The sequence below is a fragment of the Chiloscyllium plagiosum genome, chromosome 11, assembly GCF_004010195.1.
Source record: "Chiloscyllium plagiosum isolate BGI_BamShark_2017 chromosome 11, ASM401019v2, whole genome shotgun sequence".
Lineage (NCBI taxonomy): Eukaryota > Metazoa > Chordata > Chondrichthyes > Orectolobiformes > Hemiscylliidae > Chiloscyllium > Chiloscyllium plagiosum.
The window spans coordinates 20,590,609-20,610,074 of NC_057720.1; the positions used below are offsets into that span (position 1 = coordinate 20,590,609).

The 19,466-nt window shown below is 40.5% G+C and overlaps 1 protein-coding gene across 2 annotated transcripts in view; it reads left to right on the forward strand.

The window, feature by feature from the left end:
- LOC122554200 (choline transporter-like protein 3) overlaps window positions 1-19,466 on the forward strand; it is an 89,833-nt gene that overhangs the window by 9,176 nt on the left and 61,191 nt on the right. For both annotated transcript variants that reach the window (XM_043698850.1, XM_043698851.1), the window contains exons 3-5: window positions 10,881-11,023; window positions 14,728-14,864; window positions 18,207-18,300. In XM_043698850.1, coding sequence (XP_043554785.1) covers window positions 10,881-11,023; window positions 14,728-14,864; window positions 18,207-18,300 — 374 coding nt within the window. The remainder of the gene's footprint in view (window positions 1-10,880; window positions 11,024-14,727; window positions 14,865-18,206; window positions 18,301-19,466) is intronic.

The window sequence follows — 19,466 nt, forward strand, 5'->3', positions numbered from 1 at the left end:
GACATATCTCACTCATCCACTTACCCCTTTGGCCAGTGTGCATTATGGGTATTTGGTGCCATGATGCCTGTTTTACAAGGTCAGCCACTTTACCTACACTCACAGTGGTGAAGCAAGGCGCTATCCAAACATCAAATTTTAAAGCACAGAGCATTGTAGGAGTCTGAAAATCTTTCCATTGCGAGTGGTGAAGACAATGTCATTTTTTTTAAAAGATGAAATTTTTAATCTTTTTGTGAAGTGGGGGAACATGCAGAGTAGAGAAACAGTTTAGTTTGGCTTGTTGGTTTGTTCATACAAGGGGGAACAGGAGAGAGCAAAAATTATTAGCAGCAGCGATGTGTCGGGAGAGAGCAAATTAGACAGGAAATGGGGGATACAGAAGCTGAGCAAATCCAGAGACAGCAAGTTAAACAAAGAGCAGGAATCCAGCAGAGAGACATCAGGAGAGAGGAATGTGTGTTTGGAAAGTAAAATTAAGGTGTGATATTGGAGGAAATCAGGTAAGCGATTAGCTGGTGGGTATTTCCATTTCACTGTTATCCAAACTAGGACATTTCAATCTAAAAAATGAATAAGACATTAAGCAGTCACAATAAGTAACAAGAGTAACTAGTGAGTACTGTCTTTTGAAGTATTATTTAGTTTTACTGGTGAGGTATGTTAAGCATTAAACTGCTGGAATTTGTGAATTGTAAAATTTTAACAACATTGAATTATGCAGTCACCCAGTGGAACTTTGACCTTGGTAGTTAAGACCAACTTAACTTTAATAGTTTCAGTTATTATAGGAACTAGTAGTAATGTTAAAAACAGAGGAAAATAAATAATTTAATAAAATAACTAAAACTATTCGGCAGGGCAGGGTAGGTGATGTGTTGTAGTTAGGGAGCTCCTGGACATCAGCGTGATCCACAACAAACACGTCAGCAGTTCAGTGTTTACAGCTCAAATGGTTTTGGCTCAAGAGTTCATGAGTCGGAGGCTGAACCTCAGATATTGTGACATCACTAGGGAGGGGGAGAATTACCTGAATGTTTTGTACAGGGAGCAGGTCACATCCCTTATGTGAGGGTCTTCGGGTTTGGTCACTGATCAGACAATAGAGAGTGTGATTGCAAATCAGGCTCATAAAGAGACACAGAGGACAGAAGTCTTGACCTTTGCAGTTGTCCAATAGATTTGAGGTTCATTCAGCTTGTGAGAACAAGGGCTGAAAGTAAGGTGAGGTAATTGACCATAACACCATTGTACAGGAAGTCATGCAAATGGGGTCAGCAAAAAGGACTATAGCGGTAGTGGGGGACAGTGGGGTGAAGGGTTTTGACAATGTTCTGTGCAGCAAAGAGCCAAAGAAACATGTTGTCCTCCCGGTGCCATGGGTTGGGAGCTCTGCTCTGGATTGGAGGATTCAAGCTATTGTGATCTCTGTAGGGACCAATGATGCAGCTGCACAAGGAAAGATGTCCTGCAGAGCCAATATGAGAAACTAGGCATCAAACTGAAGAGCAGAATCTCAAAGGCGATCATCTCTGGGTTGTTACCTGAGGCACTTATGAATTGGCATAAGGCAAATCAGATTAGAGAGGTAAATGTGTGGCTGTAAGACTGGCGTGGGAGAAGAGGGTTCCAGTTCGTGGGGTACTGCCACCAGCTTGGGACAGTCTGCACCTGAACCACGCAGGGGCATTGTTCTAGTGAGCTGCATAACTGGGGAAGTAGAGAAGGTTTTCACAGAGGGGCAAGGTTTCAATTTTAGGGGAAATATGGTAGTTCAATGAATACAAACAAGGCAAATGAGAAAGGTATTAATTGAGGAAATGATAAACGGACAATGTTAGGAAAGAGTACACTAGAAATCTAGGGTAAATCAGCAGATAAGAATGGAGGTTCCAAAATAAGATGATAAAACTAAAAGCTCTGTATCTGAATGTGCAATAACATTCACAATAAAACAGATGAACTCATCGTGCAAATTGAAATACATAAGTATGACCTCCTGTTATTAAAGACATATGGCTGAACATTACCATAGATTGTCACAGAATCCTACAGCACGAAAACAGACCCTTCAGACCAACTTGTCCATGCTGACCAGATTTCCTGAATTAATCTAGTCCCATTTCCCAGCGTCTAGCCCATATCCCTCAAAACTGTTCATATTCATATAACGATCCAGGCGCCTTTTAAATGTTGTAGTTTTCCAGCCTTCACCATTTCCTATGGCAGCTCATTCCATACATGCACCATCCGCTGCATGAAGAAATTGCCCCTTGGGTCCCTTTTAAATCTTTCCCCTCTCACTGTAAACCTATGCTCTCTAGTTTTGGTTCTCCCACCCTGGGAAAAGATCTGGGCTATTCACCTTTTCCATTGCCCTCATGATTTTATAAACCTCTATAAGGTCACCTCTCGGCCTGTGATGCTCTGGAGAAAATGGCCCCAGTCTATTCGGCCCCTCTTGGTAAAACTACCAACCCCGGCAACACCTTTGTAAATCTTTTCTGAACCTTTTCAAGTTTAACAACATCCTTCCTATAGCAGGGAGACCAGAATTGAAAGCAGTGTTCCAAAAGTGGCCTAACCAATCACCTGTACAGCCACAACATGACCTCCCAGACAAATGTTGAAGGATAGGACAGAATATAGAAGAAGTAACGTGAACATGACAAAAAGGCATCATGGTGTTTTGGGGATGCAGGGGGTATTTAATTTATACACAGGAACAAAAATTAGATTACAGAAAAAGCAAGCTAGAAACATAAGAAAAGATAGTAAAATGCCAGAAGGGGGCCTCCAATTACAAAGTTGCCCTCAAGAAAATCTCAGGCCTTCAAAAACAAAACTTAATTAGTTTCCTGACCTTGCCTGTACTTACAAAATGAATTTAAATGTGATGTGAAGGACTTTGACTTCATCTGCCCTCTATTTCCTAACTCAAATCAAACTCCTTCCTCTATCACCCTACACTCGCTGACCAACACTAGCCACTGGTCAACCTATGCCCTGATTTTAATGTTAACATCTTTTTCAAATCCCTCCCCTCCCTATGTTTACAATCTCTTCCAGTCCCATACCCTGTGGAGTGCTGCTCAATTTCTGGCCTTGCACATCCCTGATATTCCAACATTGTGGCATGTCTGCAACTGCTGGGGAGCTAAGTTATGGAATTCCTTCACTTCTGAGCTCTCTGTTCTATTATTCCAATTTCCCACTTTGAGCCTCTTATTAAAACCTACTCCTTTGAGCGAGCTTTGAGCTGGCTTAATATCATCTTACGTGCCTCAGTGTCAAACTTTGTTTGTTATCATTGCTATGAAGTGTCTTGTGCCGGTTATTCTATGTTAAAACACTATTTGAATACAAGTTAGGTAATTAATTATAATCCAGCAATTCCCACCCCCCCCCAACATGGATTGGTAGTCTTTGCAGATTGAGGTTCCATGATGGACGTGGACCCAGCTTCAGTTTTACATGGTTGGTCCATTGAAGTCCAACTCCATATTAAAATGGCCTTATGTGACATATTGTATCTTCATAGTCTTACCAGACCATAGGGCTGCTCTCTCATCAGAGAGAGATGACTGATGGTGATTTAACCTGAGGGCCACCATATCTCAGGGAAGGGAAGAGGTTGAGAAGGAGAGTCCTTTATGGAAACCTCAGCCACTGATGGGAATTGAACTCACATTATTGGCATCACACTGCTTCACAAACCAACTATCCAACCAAGCTAAAGTGACCTCAATCTTTGAAGTATCAGCAGGAGACTACCTCATGGATCCTGTAAGTTTTAAACATTTCTGTGACACCAGGAAGGGCATGAATGTTTTGCCTTCATACCTGAGCACTCCTCCCCCAGAGAAATCATCCTATCTTTGCACCAACACCCCATCTCCCCACTGTCACCAGCCTTTGCTTTAATGAAGTTAAGGTGTTCCACCTGTCTTGCATTCTCTTTGTAGACTGTTCACAAATGAAACATTCTGTCAAAATTGATGTCATGGCAAAAACAACTCAGGTTTTGGGCAAAGGTAATGTACTTATCTCAGAGGGGCTGTTGTGGTTTGTTTATTCACATAACCATGTAAACACTTGAAATTCTTTCTGCACTGGCTGTGCCAAAAAAAATACAAGGAAGCATTGAGAATGCAGGTTTAGTGGATGTTGTTCATTGTTTTTTGTAAGGTGTTTACTTCAGAATAATAATCAATCTCCTGTCTTTATATAGTTCCCTCGCCCCTCCCCCCACTACCGAAAGCTTATATTAATTTAATATAGAAGAACGTTAATTAGTTTGTGAGGTAGTTATTTTAAAGAGAATCAGAAAGGTGTGAGGCTCTAACCAAAAAGACAAGTAACCCTGGAATTTTGAGCAGCTGGTCACCTGATTCTAGTACACTGAGTATTTGAGGAATGTACGTGCCTGGATGGTAATGATAACTAATTCATCTTTGTCTCATTGCTACGCCCTTTGTTCTGTTTCGGCTTGTCACTTCAACCATATCAAAACCTTTCAGGCAGGACATTCCACATTGCAACAACTCACTATGTGGAAAAGTCAATTCTTCTCACCTCCCCAGTTCAATTTCTTACATCACTTATCTTATCTTGGTTGAGTCCCTTGGATTGTCATCTTCATATGGAAGTGAGACATAAAACAGCAAGGATTTCTAGTCAGTTATCTCCACTGAAAAATGGACATATAAGGATGTGCAGTGAGGACAGATTGGGCTTGATACCTTTTGGTGGAATAATCAATCAAAAAATCATCTCAGTTTATGCATGCAGTTCTGCTATAATACGGCTTTCATTAATATGAATTTGCTGTAACGCAATTGACACATTGGGAACATGGTTTCTAAAGTGTAAACTTTTAAAGCTTGTGTTGGTTATAGTGCGATTCCGATCCCATTAACATGAACACAAGTTACTATCCTCGAAAGAGGAAGAAATGGCACCATGAATTGGTATAATGTCCTTGTTTGTTAAAGTGGGATCCTCATTTTCATCTGCATGTATCCTGTCCAATTCTATTCTATTTTGCATAAGTGCATTTAATCAAGTAGTGACAGTGTTTGCACCTCCATGTAAAGCCACCTCCAATTACAATTACATGTCTTTAAATCCACGCATTTGTGTTCTGGAAGTTATAGAGTCATTGAGTCATTGGGAACAGACCCTTCAGTCTAACTCATCTATGCCGACCAGATATCCTAATTTAATCTAGTCCAATTTGCCAGCATTTGGCCCATATCCCTCTAAACCCTTCTTATTCATATATCCATCCAAATGCCTTTTAAATGTTGTAATTGTATCAGACTACACCACTTCCTCTGGCAGCTCATTCCATACACACACCATGCTCTGTGTGAAAACGTTGTCCCTTAAGTCCCTTTTAAATCTTTCCCCTCTCGCCTTAAACCTATGCCCTCTAGTTTTGGACCCTTCTATCCTGGGGAAAAGACCTTGTCTATTTACCCTATCCATGCACCTCATGATTTTATAAACCTCTTTATGATTCACCCCTCAGCCTCCAATGCTCTAGGGAAAATAGCCTCAGCTATTTAGCCTCTCTCTATAGCTCAAGTCCTCCAACCCTGGCAACATCCTTGTAAAGCTTTTCTGAACCCTTTCAAGTTTCACAACATTCTTCCGATAGCAGATAGACCACAACTAAATGCAATATTCCAAAACTGGCCTAAACAATATCCTGACCAATAAAGGCAAGCATATCAAATGCCTTCTTCACTACCCTGTCTATCTGTGAGTTTACTTTCAATGAACTATGAGCCTGCACTCCAAGGTCTTTTTGTTCAGCAACACTCCCCAGGACCTTACCATTGAGTCCTGCCCTGATTTGCCTTTCCAAAGTGCAGCACCTCACATTTATCTAAATTAAACTCCATCTTCCACTCCTTGGTGCACCAGCCCATCTGATCAAGGTCCAATTGTATTCTGAGGTAACCTTCTTAGCTGTCCATTACACCTCCAATTTTGGTGTCATCTGCAAACTTACTAAGTTGATAAGTATTTTACTCTTCAGCATTATCTTGTTTACGGGGGGACTGACATCTCCTCACACAAAAGTGGGATAATTGGCTTTCAATTTATTTTATTAATGTCTTCAGTAGTAAAGGAGAAACTATTCTTTGCCATTCACCCTCAACATTTATTTTAGTGGGTGTAGTCAGGGATACCTGGGTAATTCCCCTGCTTATCCTTAAATCAGTGCAATGGGATCATCCATACTCTGTGATCCATTGACCTGTAAAGTGTCTTACCTATGAGTGTGATACGCAGGCATAGTACAATGATCTTAGTAACAGGGTGGAAGGATGTTTGCTGATATTTATTGTGTATTAGGTGGTTGAACTCTTACTTAGCATATGCTCCATAACCAAAGCTCAGCCGATAATGTATGTGTTACAATCCCTGTTGATGACAATGCTGGACATGTCAGATCACAGACTGAGACCTGACTTAGGGCATAATTCTTTTTTTGTTTACCATGGAATTGAACAAATTCACAAGAGGCTGCCAGTGTACTATTAACAGAAGAACAAAGAACGCAAACTGAATTGGTCATGAGATAGTTAAACATTGAGAGCATTTTAGTAGAGGTAGTGTTAGTACTTTCAGTGCTGGTAACATTGAGGTTGGTAGTTGAACAGCCATTTCTGTTAAGTGGTTACACCAGTCTTTTACCCGAGAGGCAGGACTGTATGTGCAACATATCTACTCACATTATAGGGAATCCTGCCTTTAATGTAAACTCAGTTGGAGTAAAGTCATAGAGATGGCATGGAAACAGGCCATTCAGTCCAACTCGTCCATGCCCAGCAGATTTCCAGTCCCATTTACCAGCCCTTGGCCCATATCCCTCTAAGCTCTTCCTATTGATATACCCATCCAGATGCCTTTTAAATGTTGTAATTGGACCAGCCTCTACCACTTTCTCTGGCAGCTCATTCCATACATGCACTGCCCTCTGCGTGAAAAAGTTGCCCTTTAGGTCCCTTTTAAATTTTTCCCCTCCCACCCTAAACCTATGCACTCTAATTCTGGACTCCCCCACCCTCGGGAAAATATCTTGTCTATTTATCCTATCCATGACCCTCATGATTTTATAAAACTCTATAAGGTCACCCCTCAGCCTCCGACACTCCAGGAAAAACAGCCCCAGCCTGTTCAGCTTCTCCCTAAAGCTCAAATCCTCTAACTCTGGCAACATCCTTGTAAATCTTTCTGAACTGTTTCAAGTTTTACAACATTCTTCCAAGAGGAGGGGGACCAGAATTGCAAACAATATTCCAAAGGTTTGCTCAATTTATCCAAGTATTTCCATGTGAATTTTGTCAAAGTTATATATGAACAATTGTCAAGCTCAGTGAAAGAGAAATGTGGTTTTCTGATCATTGAGAAATGTGATCATCAGAAGAGCTATGGGAGGGTATTGTCAAATAAAAGGATGATGGACCCAGTTTGTTGATGATGAGATCAAGCCAAGGGTTAAGGAATTGTCTGGAACCCTTAATGAATGTTCTTGTCGGGATATTGACTCAGTACAGCCTGTTTCATCTCAAAGTCAAGGACATATAAAGCTTTTGTTGTTCTTTGAAACTGGTTTGTGTTTCAAAACTATGTATTACCACATCCTAAATTTCAAACAAATTATACAAATGAAAGGAAAATGAATAAATCCAGTTTAACTGGGTTTACATTTTTGCGTTTGGAGTATTAACATTATTTATTACCAGAAATTCTTGAGAGAGAGAGAGGGAATTAATCTAATGGTTTCTGACCAAGCAAAGCAATCACTCTCAAACATTTGCCTTGTCAATTTTTATTCATTGTGGATATGATGAAACATTAATTAAGTAAGTTTAGTTCACATGCACTATTCACCATGTTAGGTAAGGACCCAAGAAATAACTAATTCCATAAAATTAAGGGACTATGTCACTGATATATTGAAAGATTTTTAAGGCTATTCCTGTATTTGCAGCCAGTCTGTTTGGTTTATTATATTATTACTGAACATTACAGTCCAGCATTACAATTGCAATCCCTGATTTCTACGAATAATTTGAAGAAAAGGAAAGCACCTTATAGTTAGAAGTTTTGCTAAAACTTCAAGATGTCTTATTGCTTTAAGTAATTATTTGCCACTAAGTTGCTGTGTTATTGCACTCAGATCGCTTATTATATTCTTAGAATATGACCTATACTTTATAAACTCAAACCATATCCTATGAGAAAGTCATTACCCTGAGGCTACTAAAAATGGAGCTAGTATCTAAAGGTAAATTACAACATTCAGCTTTGGATGATGCAGCCCTTGGGTCAATGACTTACCCACTTGAGCTCTTAGCATAGCTAGTATTCTTAAAGCTCTTTGGTTCCCGTTGTTAATTTTTTCCATCAGGTTACTCACGAAGGAATGGATGTGTGAGGTATCTGACTGTTTTCAGTATGCTGAGCTAATTAGGTACAGAGAGTCATTGTGGGGTACAATCAAGCCTGATCTAAATTTTCTTCTTCTTAATGGCCCTCCTCAAAAACATTATAAATACAAAACTGAAAAGTAGTATGACTGAAAATGAATCTGTGGTACGCCACGTATATCTTATCACTATGGGCTTGAACTGTCTACTCCATGTTCTGCTTATTATAAGGTCAACCACCCTTCCATACAGAATAAGAAACAAGCATAATTATCTCCAAAGACCAGGCACAGATTGCAGTCACCATTTACTGATGTATGGTTGAATTCACAATTAAACTAATTGGTTTCACATTCCAATGAGCTACCCAGGAAATCTTCTATTTTTAAAGGGGATCTGTTTTATTTCATTTTTGAAAAAAATCAAACAAGTGCGTGGAAAGTTAGTAAATTGCAATTTTTTGTGACTCTTTGTCCTTAAGCAAGTGCACAGCTCACTATCACAACTCATGGTTACGTAGAGTAGCTCATCTGTGGTGAACCTGAATGTTTTTGACATTAAAGTTCTCTGGTAGTTTAAAGTTGCCGCTTCTGGAAACATTCCTGTTATATTTCCCTTAATTCCACTTAAAGCTTAAAGACAACTACACCTTCAAACTGACTCTATATTTGTTTGATTCATTCATTCATTACAATATACATTCAACTAAGACTCTTTAGGGAGGTACAGTGACTCAGTGGTTAGCATTGAGGACCTGGGTTCAATTCCACCCTTGGGTGCATATCTGTGTGGAGTTCGCACGTTCTCCCCGTGTCTCTGTGGATTTCCTTTGGGTACTCCAGTTTCCTCCCACAGTGCAAAGGTGTGCAGGCTATGTGCACTGGCCATGGGAAACGCATGAGTAGAGGGCTGGGTGGGATGTTTTTCAGAGAATCAGTGTGGATTCAATTGGCTGAATGGCCTGCTTACATACTGTAGGGACTCTATTATTGTGAGGGCTAACTTTTTCATGCAGAGGGTGGTGCGTGTATGGACCGAGCTGCCAGCGGAGGTGATGAAGGTGGGTACAACTGTAGCATTTAAAAAGCATCTGGATGGTTACATGAATAGAAGGGGTTAGAGAATATGGGTCAATTGCTGTCATATGGGACTAGATTGGTTTAGGATATCTGGTTGACACGACAGAGTCGGATTGAAAGGTCTGTTTCCGTGCTGTTGACTCTATAATTGCATCTTTAACAATTTCCCCATTCAGTCATTGGCCTTGGGACAACTAAAGCAACATGGTGGATTGAAATACAGGGTGGTGAATGGTTGTGCATGGTACCTGTGGGCAATTTTACCATTCATCAGAAATGTAGGTGTACAAATATTATCATCTCCTGAAAATGAGGATGTACATTATATAATGTATTTCCCTCAATTTATTACACTATGTGTAAAAGATTGCTAAATGTCCCTAGAATCAAGCACTGCAAACAGCATTGTGTGTTATGAGGTCAGGAGAGGGTTTGTGCCCTTTGTATATTTCAATGTCTGCATTCCCAAAAACTATCAACCACAGAATTCCAGTGAAACTAGTACATTTTTCAGCTTTGTACGTTGACTCCCTCTTGTCTCAGGAAATAGGTCAAGGCACCGCAGTAAAATTCCAACACACACACATACACACACACCAATGCTTCTCTCTCTATCCTCACTTGCTACTGGAATTCCTCGGTTGTTTTGTCGACAACCACGCACCTTTGAATACTTGTTAAACTGTGTGGTATTGGAATCACGTTGCCGATGGTTCCCAGTGGTTAGGTGGGCTAATGCACTGCAGCTGAGCCAGAAGATGTGGTTTATTTATAAGTCTCGAGTCCCTTTGTGAAAAGTAAATGTAGTTTGAAGAATTTGACACTAAAAGGAGGAGCTTTTAATACTTATAGGAATTTGCAGAACTCATGAGTTATTTGCAGAGGTTGCCAATTCTTGGTTCACCACAGAAGGGTAGAAGCTACCTTGTCATCCAGACATTCTAACAGTAAGAGCAGGGAGGTCTGTCAGTCCTAGACAAGTCTTCCTCCTCAAAAACACCAGCAAAAATAAAGTGCTGCTCATTTATCTCAATTGTTGTTTGTGCGATTTTACAGTTTGGCTGTCATATTTATCTGCATAATTATGATTTAGAGTTCCAACTAATCCATTTGATTTTTAAATTCCTTTGTGTTGGGATCACTGGCATTATTGGCCAATCCATTGAGGGAGTGGGGGGATGTGGCGGTGGAGTTGGAGAAAGTAAGGCAGGGCGAGTTAATTTACAGAACTCTAATAAGAAGTGAGAAGGAAGGTATCGAATATTTTGGAACTTTATTTGGAGTCTGTTGAACAACAATGATGGTTTTTTTCTCATTACTGACAGTGGGCTGGTTGTTTTATCTCTCCACCCAGATATTTATAGCTGGCTATTCTGTGACAGTAGGTTCTGCAGAAAGACTCATCTTTGGGTACGACAGCTTTGGAAACATTTGTGGAAAGAAAAACTCTCCGATTAAAGGTGCTTCATTGTCGGGGCAAGACATGACCACCAGGAAGTGGGTACCTTTTAAATGATTTATCAGTGTACATATACTGTGTATGTATTGTATCAAATTACCTTTTCGAAATATTGCACTTTACAAGTCCACAAAATGGATGCGCTTTTCCTGCTGCGCTTTTCCAGCAACACATTTCCATCTCTGATCTCCAGCATCTGCAGACCTCACTTTCTCCACAAAATGGATGGTTGATTAAAGACAAACTGACCAAATGAGTAGCTCAAATTATTTTTAACCATTGGTGAAATTGGAGGGAACACATTAGCACCAATTCATGAAAAACTGGGAGATACCTTGCCAAGTTGTAAGCCAATCAAGCAAGGCTTCAAAGCTTTTGTTTTTGTCTGTTGTCACCTCCTATATGGCTTTTTAGTCAAATTAAGTGCTAGAAGTGTAATCAGCTAGATTCTACAGAATCATAAGACTCAAATTTTACTGAAGGTCTTGAGCACAAATTCAAGTCTACACCCCAGGGCAATACCGAGGGAGTGCTACACTGTCAAGGAGCGAAGACCCCATCTGCCAGGAGTTAATCCTTGGCAGCTTCGTCATTATTAAACACCACCATCACAAGAAATGGATTTCTGGTCATTATCACTTATCTGTATGTAGAAAGCCATCTATGTGCATGTTGGGTGTCATGTTTCCTACATTACAACACTTAGATAAACATTGTTGGTGTCCAGTAGTCACAAAAATGCAAAATAAATGCTAACTTTTCTTTTGTTTCCTAATTTTGTTTAGACACGCAAGATCAGTTCATAAATGACTAACTCTTTAATAATACAGTATCATGATAGATTTTTCACAGGTAATGATCATGGGAAGCCTATCTGTGCAGCAGTTGACAAGATCTAAGGTGCCTGAAAGTACCAGTTCTTGATCTGTGGGGACTTGAGATGTTAGGCCACAGGAACGCCTGTTTTGAAAAGGCTCTAGTACAACCCGATTCCTCCTATTACCGAAGTATTTGTCAGCACCCCTTGGGTCTGGTTGCTTCAAACGCGTGGGTTGCTTTCCTTGTTGCTGCACACCAGCTGTCTCTGTCGTCACCTTCATGTTCGCACACCCACTGGTCATTGTCATCCAAAGATGGCATTTCAATAGTCCTTCCAAGGACTTATCGGAGCATAATTCAACATAACCCCAGAACATAATAAAGACATCCCAAGTATTGTGGAAAATCAAAATGGAGTAAGGAACCTAAAATAATCGCTATCACTAATGAAAAAGTACTGGGAAACTAATGGGACTGAACATCGACAAGTCTCATGAATGTGCATCCTTGTACCTTAAAATAATTGGCTGCAATGAAGGTGGATCCATTGGATATAATCTTGCAGAATTCACTAGATATTTGGGAAACTATGAATACAATACCTTTTATTACAAAAGGGAGGCAAAAAGCAGGAAACTATAAGCCAAGTAAGCCTGAAGTCCATCATTGGGAAAATGCTAGAATTTATTATGAAGGAAATAGAAAATCATAATAAAGTCAAGTAGCCATCATGGAAGAGAAATAGTGTCTGACCATGGAATGAAGTTAATTGAGGGGATGTAACCAGCATGGAGGATAAAGAAGATGTAGTGTGTGATAACCCCCAGAAAGTCCATGGAGAATCACTATTTGATCTCTCTCTGTGGAGCTTGTTGATATGAGTTCTCTTGGTAACAGGCAATGGCCGGTCCAATTGGAACTCATCACCTGAACCCTTGTGGGTGGCACGGTGGCACAGTGGTTAGAACTGCTGCCTCACAGCGCCAGAGACCCAGGTTCAATTCCTGCCTCAGGCAACTGTCTGTGTGGAGTTTGCACATTCTCCCTGTGTCTGCGTGGGTTTCCTCCGGGTGCTCTGGTTTCCTCCCACAGTCCAAAGATGTGCAGGTTAGGTGAATTGGCCATGCTAAATTGCCCATAGTGTTAGGTGAAGGGGTGAGTGTAGGGGAATGGGTCTGGGTGGGTTGCTCTTCAGAGGTTCGGTGTGGACTTGTTGGGCCGAAGAGCCTGTTTCCACACTGTAAGTTATCTAGTATAAAGCAGATCCAGGGATAAGTGATGTTCTTTTCCAAAGAGGCTTCCTGAGTTATTACATCGTGTATTTGGAGTTCAAAGGTTATTTGATAAAGTTCCACATAAAAGATTGTTATACAAGAGAAGACCATTTGGTTTCAGGGAGTTGTATTAGCATGATCGAGGATTGGCTAATTTACAGGAAATAGGGTGAACTACATCATTTTCACTTTGCTAATCTGTAACTGCGGAGTCACTGGGAGCAGTGCTGGGCCCTCAAATATTTGCAGTCTACATTACTCACTTGTTGAAGGAACTGCATGAGTGTATTGTAGCCAAATTTAGTGATGAGATGAAGATAGGTAGGAAAGCAAGTTCTGAGGAGAACACAAAAGCTCTGCAAAGGGATATAGGTAGGCGCATGAGTTGACAAAAATGTAGCATGTGGGAAAATATGAGGGTTGCCAACTTTGGCAGGAAAATCACATGACATGGTCTTGCTGACTGTTCTTGAATAAAAGTTAATGTTTCTCTGACCTCAGCTGACACAGTTAATGTTCTTTAGCAGCACAATGAGACCAAGAAGAATTAGTCTGCAATGTGGATGCAGGGGTTTACATGTGAAATGCCACTAGATGACCAGCCACTCTATTTCACTGGCTCTGATTAGTAAAACCTGTCCCCTGCCTCAGTAGAATGGGTTAGAGAAGGAACTCAATGTGTAATGTGTCCCTGAATGGGAGATAATCTGCCACTTCCTGCTGTTGACAGATAAAGTAACTTTGCTCCCCCCCCCCCAATTACTGTCTTGTGCCTTCAGTTAGATTTCCCAGTACACAAGTTACCATCATGTAGAACAATCCACTGGCTGAATATTTTAATTCTGACAGTCCACAATAGTTGAACAGATGAAAGGTAAAATGTTTTGTGTTGGAACTAAATTTCCTCTAGTGTGGAAAACGTCAAATCTCATGTGACCTCAGAAGCTAAGCAGATTTGGACCTGGTGAATATTTGACTGAGAGGTTGCTGGGAATATCTGGCGCAGTGGGTCACATTCTTCCCTGTGAGAGTGACTAGGACCAGAGGGTAAGGGAGCACCCAATTAGGACAGACATGAGAAAAAAATTCTTTTCTCAGAGGCTGGTGAATCTGTGGAATTTTTAACCGGAAGCTGCGACATTATTCAAGACTGAGGTAGGTTTGTAATCAATGAGGAAATTGAGGATTATGGCACAGGGTCAGAAACATGGATTTGGAATTATCAGATCAGCCACGTCATTCTTCATTGGCTCACATCTGCTCTACCATCCTCTAACAGTAACCATGAGGAGCTTGCACCTGCATTCAGTGTGAGAGTGAGTTGAACCTTCCAGAGTCAATTTATTGCTCTGCAGTTCCTCCAAGCTGTGCTCACAGAAATTCTGACCTTCAGAAGCCACATTGTTTAAGCCAGTGGAAAGGAAATCTCTCTGTACATTTGTATGAACATCTGTCCAGTGTGTGACATGTTGAGTGTTACCACAGCCAGCGAGCATATCTTTGTGTCCATTGAACTGATGGTAGGATTCGACCAAACATGTGTGGACATGGTCATTCATTAACGAGAAACTACTTCTGCGCTTGACCTAGATTTTATTTTAAAAATTGCTTTTTTTTTAATGCTAACAAGATGTTTTGTTTCCATATAGGCACGTATTTTTTCTCAACACCTGCAATTTGGACATTAAGAATCATAAAATAAATTCATTGTCTATTTGTATATCTCGATGTCCTCAAGAGCAGCTGAATGATCTAGAAGAGCTGAAACATTTTGCTCAGTACAATGGTAAGCACAGTTACATAGAATTACACAGGAACGTAGACCTATCATTCCCCTGATCCCATGGACCTCTTCCCACTCATTAATATCACCTCTGCTTGAAGAGAAAATGAGGTCTGCAGATGCTGGAGATCATGAGATGGAAATGTGTTGCTGGAGAAGCGCAGCAGGTCAGGCAGCATCCTGTTCCCTAGATGCTGCCTGACCTGCTGCGCTTCTCCAGCAACACATTTCCATCTCTATCACCTCTGCTTATCAACTCTGTCAATCTAACCTTCCTCCCTTATGTACTTATCTGGATGTCCCTAAAATCTATCAATGGTGTTTGCCCCAACCTCCCCCTCTGCTAGTTAGCTTAATATAATTGTCAGTCTTTGAGTCAAATTCTGTCAGGATTACGATGCGTTTGTCTGTAGTTTGGAAAACAGAGCCGTCAAAGGACAACAGAAAATATTTTCAAAATATATTTGTTCTTAACGTTAGCTCATTGGAAGGCTGCTTGTATTGATCCAGCAATCTAACTTAAACAGCTTTCATAAAGATGTTGTGGTGAGTGTCATTCACCTCACAATGTTAATTAGTTCATGCTATGTGTAGTAGCTGTTTCAGTTCTAATATAATGCTATCAATTTATAAAACTGAAAGGCGAACCAGTCCTGAATCTCCTTGAACGTCCTGCAGCATTAAAACTATTTAGACATTTTGGTCTAAATGACTGGTGAATTATTCTCTACTAAGATTTCACAGTTTGACACCTCATCACTAAGCACCTTGGAGTACAGTTTTACTGTTAGCATCATCCATGTACTTCTTTATTATTCATTCTCTAAACCTAGGCATCACTGGTGAGGCTGGGTTTTTATTGCTCACCTTTTGTTTCCACTAGGAAAGTGGTAGTGGACTCTTTAATTGAGCCACATTACAGCCAGAGTTGAGGAAATACTTAGGTGATACGTTTGTTGTGTGGCTTTATGCAACATTCCTGAATTTAGGTTCAAGACAGTCTGGTCAAGGAAAAGGAACGGTCAAGTATTTAGGTTTGAGTGTCTTTATAACCCTCTTGATACATATTATGAATAAGTATTTCAGTACATGGTATTCAGAGATATAATAGGCTCTAATTTGTTCTGAGGAAGGGTCGCGGGACCTGAAACGTTAATTTTGACTTCTCTGCACAGATGCTGCCAGACCTGCTGAGCTTTTCCAGCAATTTCTATTTTTGTTTCTAATCTTACTGTTACATTTTTGAAAGGCAATCCCAAAAATTCTCCTGCCTAAAGATACTTGCTGTACTCCACAGGTTTCTCTGCACATGTTCCTAACATTCACAGGTTAGATTTCAGGCTTGTTCCTAGCTTTACATTCGTTTTTCTCTTTCTCTTAACTCCATTCTGTACTAGGAACAACTCCATAATGTCTAGGGTCCTATAGCCTTTGCACAACAATAGTCAGAGGTAAAGCAGTAACAAGATACAGACCTGATCCTTCTGAAGATAGTGAAGTTAGCTCATGAATTGTGATGTTTACCAAGTGATGCCACTTAAAAGTGGGGACGTACATGTTTTATACTTTGTATTCACTACATTGATGCTGTCTTGTCCAGCAGCAATGTTCTGTAGTCATGGTAACTCATAAGTGACCTTTAACCAACATGGGTCCAGGTTGTTCTTCTTGTAAAGCCCTGTTCAATCAGAACAGTGAGACATAAAATTGTAGCAAATGTTTCAAATGAAAATCAGATCACAATAGAACAGCGCCACATCTTGGTGAACATTTGGGAATCGCAGTAATTGCTGCTAATAATAATTGTACTCGTTTTGTATTCTTAATTTATTGAATCAAAAGAAAAGTAGATTTTGTTTATCAAATCAACAGTCGATTTGAATTTGAAGAGCATTAAGATTTCAATGAGGAAAAGAGATTTCAAACAGATCTTACCAGATTCAGCCCATTTCAGCGGAAACATTTATTCAGCCAGAGAGTGGTGGGCCTGTGGAATTCATTGCCGCAGAGTGCAGTGGAGGTCGGGACGTTAAATGTTTTCAAGGCAGAGATTGATAAATTCTTGATGTCACAAGGAATTAAGGGCTACGGGGAGAATGTGGGTAAGTGGAGTTGAAATGCCCATCAGCCATGATTGAATGGCGGAGTGGACTCGATGGGCCGAATGGCCTTACTTCCACTCCTATGTCTTATGGTCTTATTTTGTTTCCTATATAACGTCTGTCTCAATACGACAATTAATGAGTGAGTGAGACATAGAAATGGAATGAAAACTTAAAAAGGCCCCCATCTGTGCAATGTTGTGGCTACATGATGCTTCGCAGCAGACAAGAGCCTGTGTGGGCTGAATGGCCTTCTTCAATGTTTGAATGACTCTGACGATCAGTGTCCTTCCAGACCCCCATCAAAACTAAATCTGATACCAGTGATCTATATTTAAGGTGTTCACTTTTTGCACAGTATTGAAGATAAATCTAATCATACTTATTCCTCCTATCACTTTAAAGTGGGTGCTTTCAAGCTGTTTAAGAAATTGGTTGGAACGGCTTGTGATTCATACAGGAATCCTGCAATAAGTAACTCACCTCCTAATTTCCCAAAGCCTGTCCACCATCTGCAGAACATAAGTCTGAAGGCTGATGGAATGCTCCCCACTTGCCTGGATGGGCAACAACACTCGATGCTTGACACCATCCAGAACAAAGCAGCTGCTTAAATGACATGAAATCCACAAACATCCACTGCAGTGTGTACCATCAACAAGGTGCTCTGCAGATAGTCACCTAGGCTCTGTAGCACATACCAAACCCATGACCACCACAATCTAAAAGTATGAGGGAACAGATACATGGGAACACCATGATCTTCAAGTTCCTGTCGGGGCCACTCACCATCCTGACTTGGAAATATATCGTACTTCCTGAGTGTCAAAATCCTGCACTCGCTCCCTAACAGCACTGTGAGGCTGCCTACAGTGGTTCAAGAAAGCAGCTCACCACATCCTTCTCAAGGGCAACTAGGAACGGGCAATTAATTCGATGGCCACCTGTCCTGAAGGAAGATAAAAGTGCATGTATGTATATTTAATATAAATGTGCACATCTGTTTGGTGGTATGGAGGATTCTGAAGGTATGTTAATTTCCAGTGTAATCTGTGATTCATTGTGCAATAACACGAGAAGAATTGAGCAGCACAGCTCTGTCAAAGGCATGTGCAGACAAGAAAAATTGCAACACGGTTGCCTTTTTGTAATCGAACAACTAAATACTGCTCCTTGAACTGAGTTTCTGATCCCAATCTTTGAAGTCAGGTCTGATTAAACTGATGTTTGTTCTGCTGTTTAGGTTCCTATTTGTGTGTGTACAGTTTAAACATTTCCGACTACACCAAACCTTCAAAAGCAGCTCACCTCTGTCCCCAGTTACCAGTCCCTCCAAGGTGAGATTATTCATCATTTATAGTTCATAATCATGGTTTGTTTACAGTTCAAAAAAACACATCCAGCCTAGACAAGTTAAAGCCATAAATTTAGTTGTACCTCAGTATGTTCCTCCATGATTATATCTTTTTGAATTTATTTGACTTTATACATCTGTAATAATGAGTTATTGACAGTCAATTGTCAATTAGCAGGGAAATGTTCTCAATGATCATTTGTACAGGGGAACTGCAGTTGTGTCACTCCATTGACACCCTGCTAAATAAATACAGCAAAAAGTTGAACAGTGTTATTTATTTTGGCATTTTCCAGGAATTATAATTCACTGCACATTCATTAGAATCGTATCTTCTGAGACAGAAATCTACAAGTATGAAGTCATTTGAAATATGTTGTTATCAACCAAGTTTGGGTTGATTCTTAAACAAAAATACAATAGATTTGTAATGGAAATAAACGGTATTGGCCTTCGATATCGGTTCAGTGGGTAGCTCACTCATCTCTGAGCCCGAAGTTGCCATGCACATCTTACTACAGAAAATTAAGCACATAATTCAGGCTGACACTTCAGTGCGGTGCTGAGGGAGTTCTGCACAGTCTGAGGGTGTCATCTTTGAAACTTGATATTAGACTGTGCTCCTGCTAATCCTCTCGGGAATGTAAAGGACGCCATAACACAACTGTCCTGATAAATAGTTATCCTGCAACCAACACGATGAGATAGATTCTCTGGTCACTTAGCTCACTCATGCTTGCGGAACTTAATGTGCTCATTAGGCAATTTCCCACAAACCAACAGACTACACATCAAAACAACTACTGCTGAGACATATTGAGACATGATGAGAGACGCCATATTAAGGCAAATTTATCAAATTTATTACTAGGATGCTAGTCTTTATTAGCTGAAGCGTAGAGTTTAAGGGCAAGGGGTGTTATGCTGGAACTGTATAAGGTGTGGGTTATTCCTCAACTTGAGTATTGTGTGTAATTCTTGAATGCACATTATCGGAGAGATGTGATTACAGTGGAGAGAGTGCATAGCAGATTTACCAGGATGTTGCCAGGGCTGGAGACTGTAAGTTATGAAGAGAAATTAGATAGATGGGGTTGTTTTCCTTGGAGCACAGGAAACTGAGTTGGTGGGGGGTGTGGGGTGGGTGCA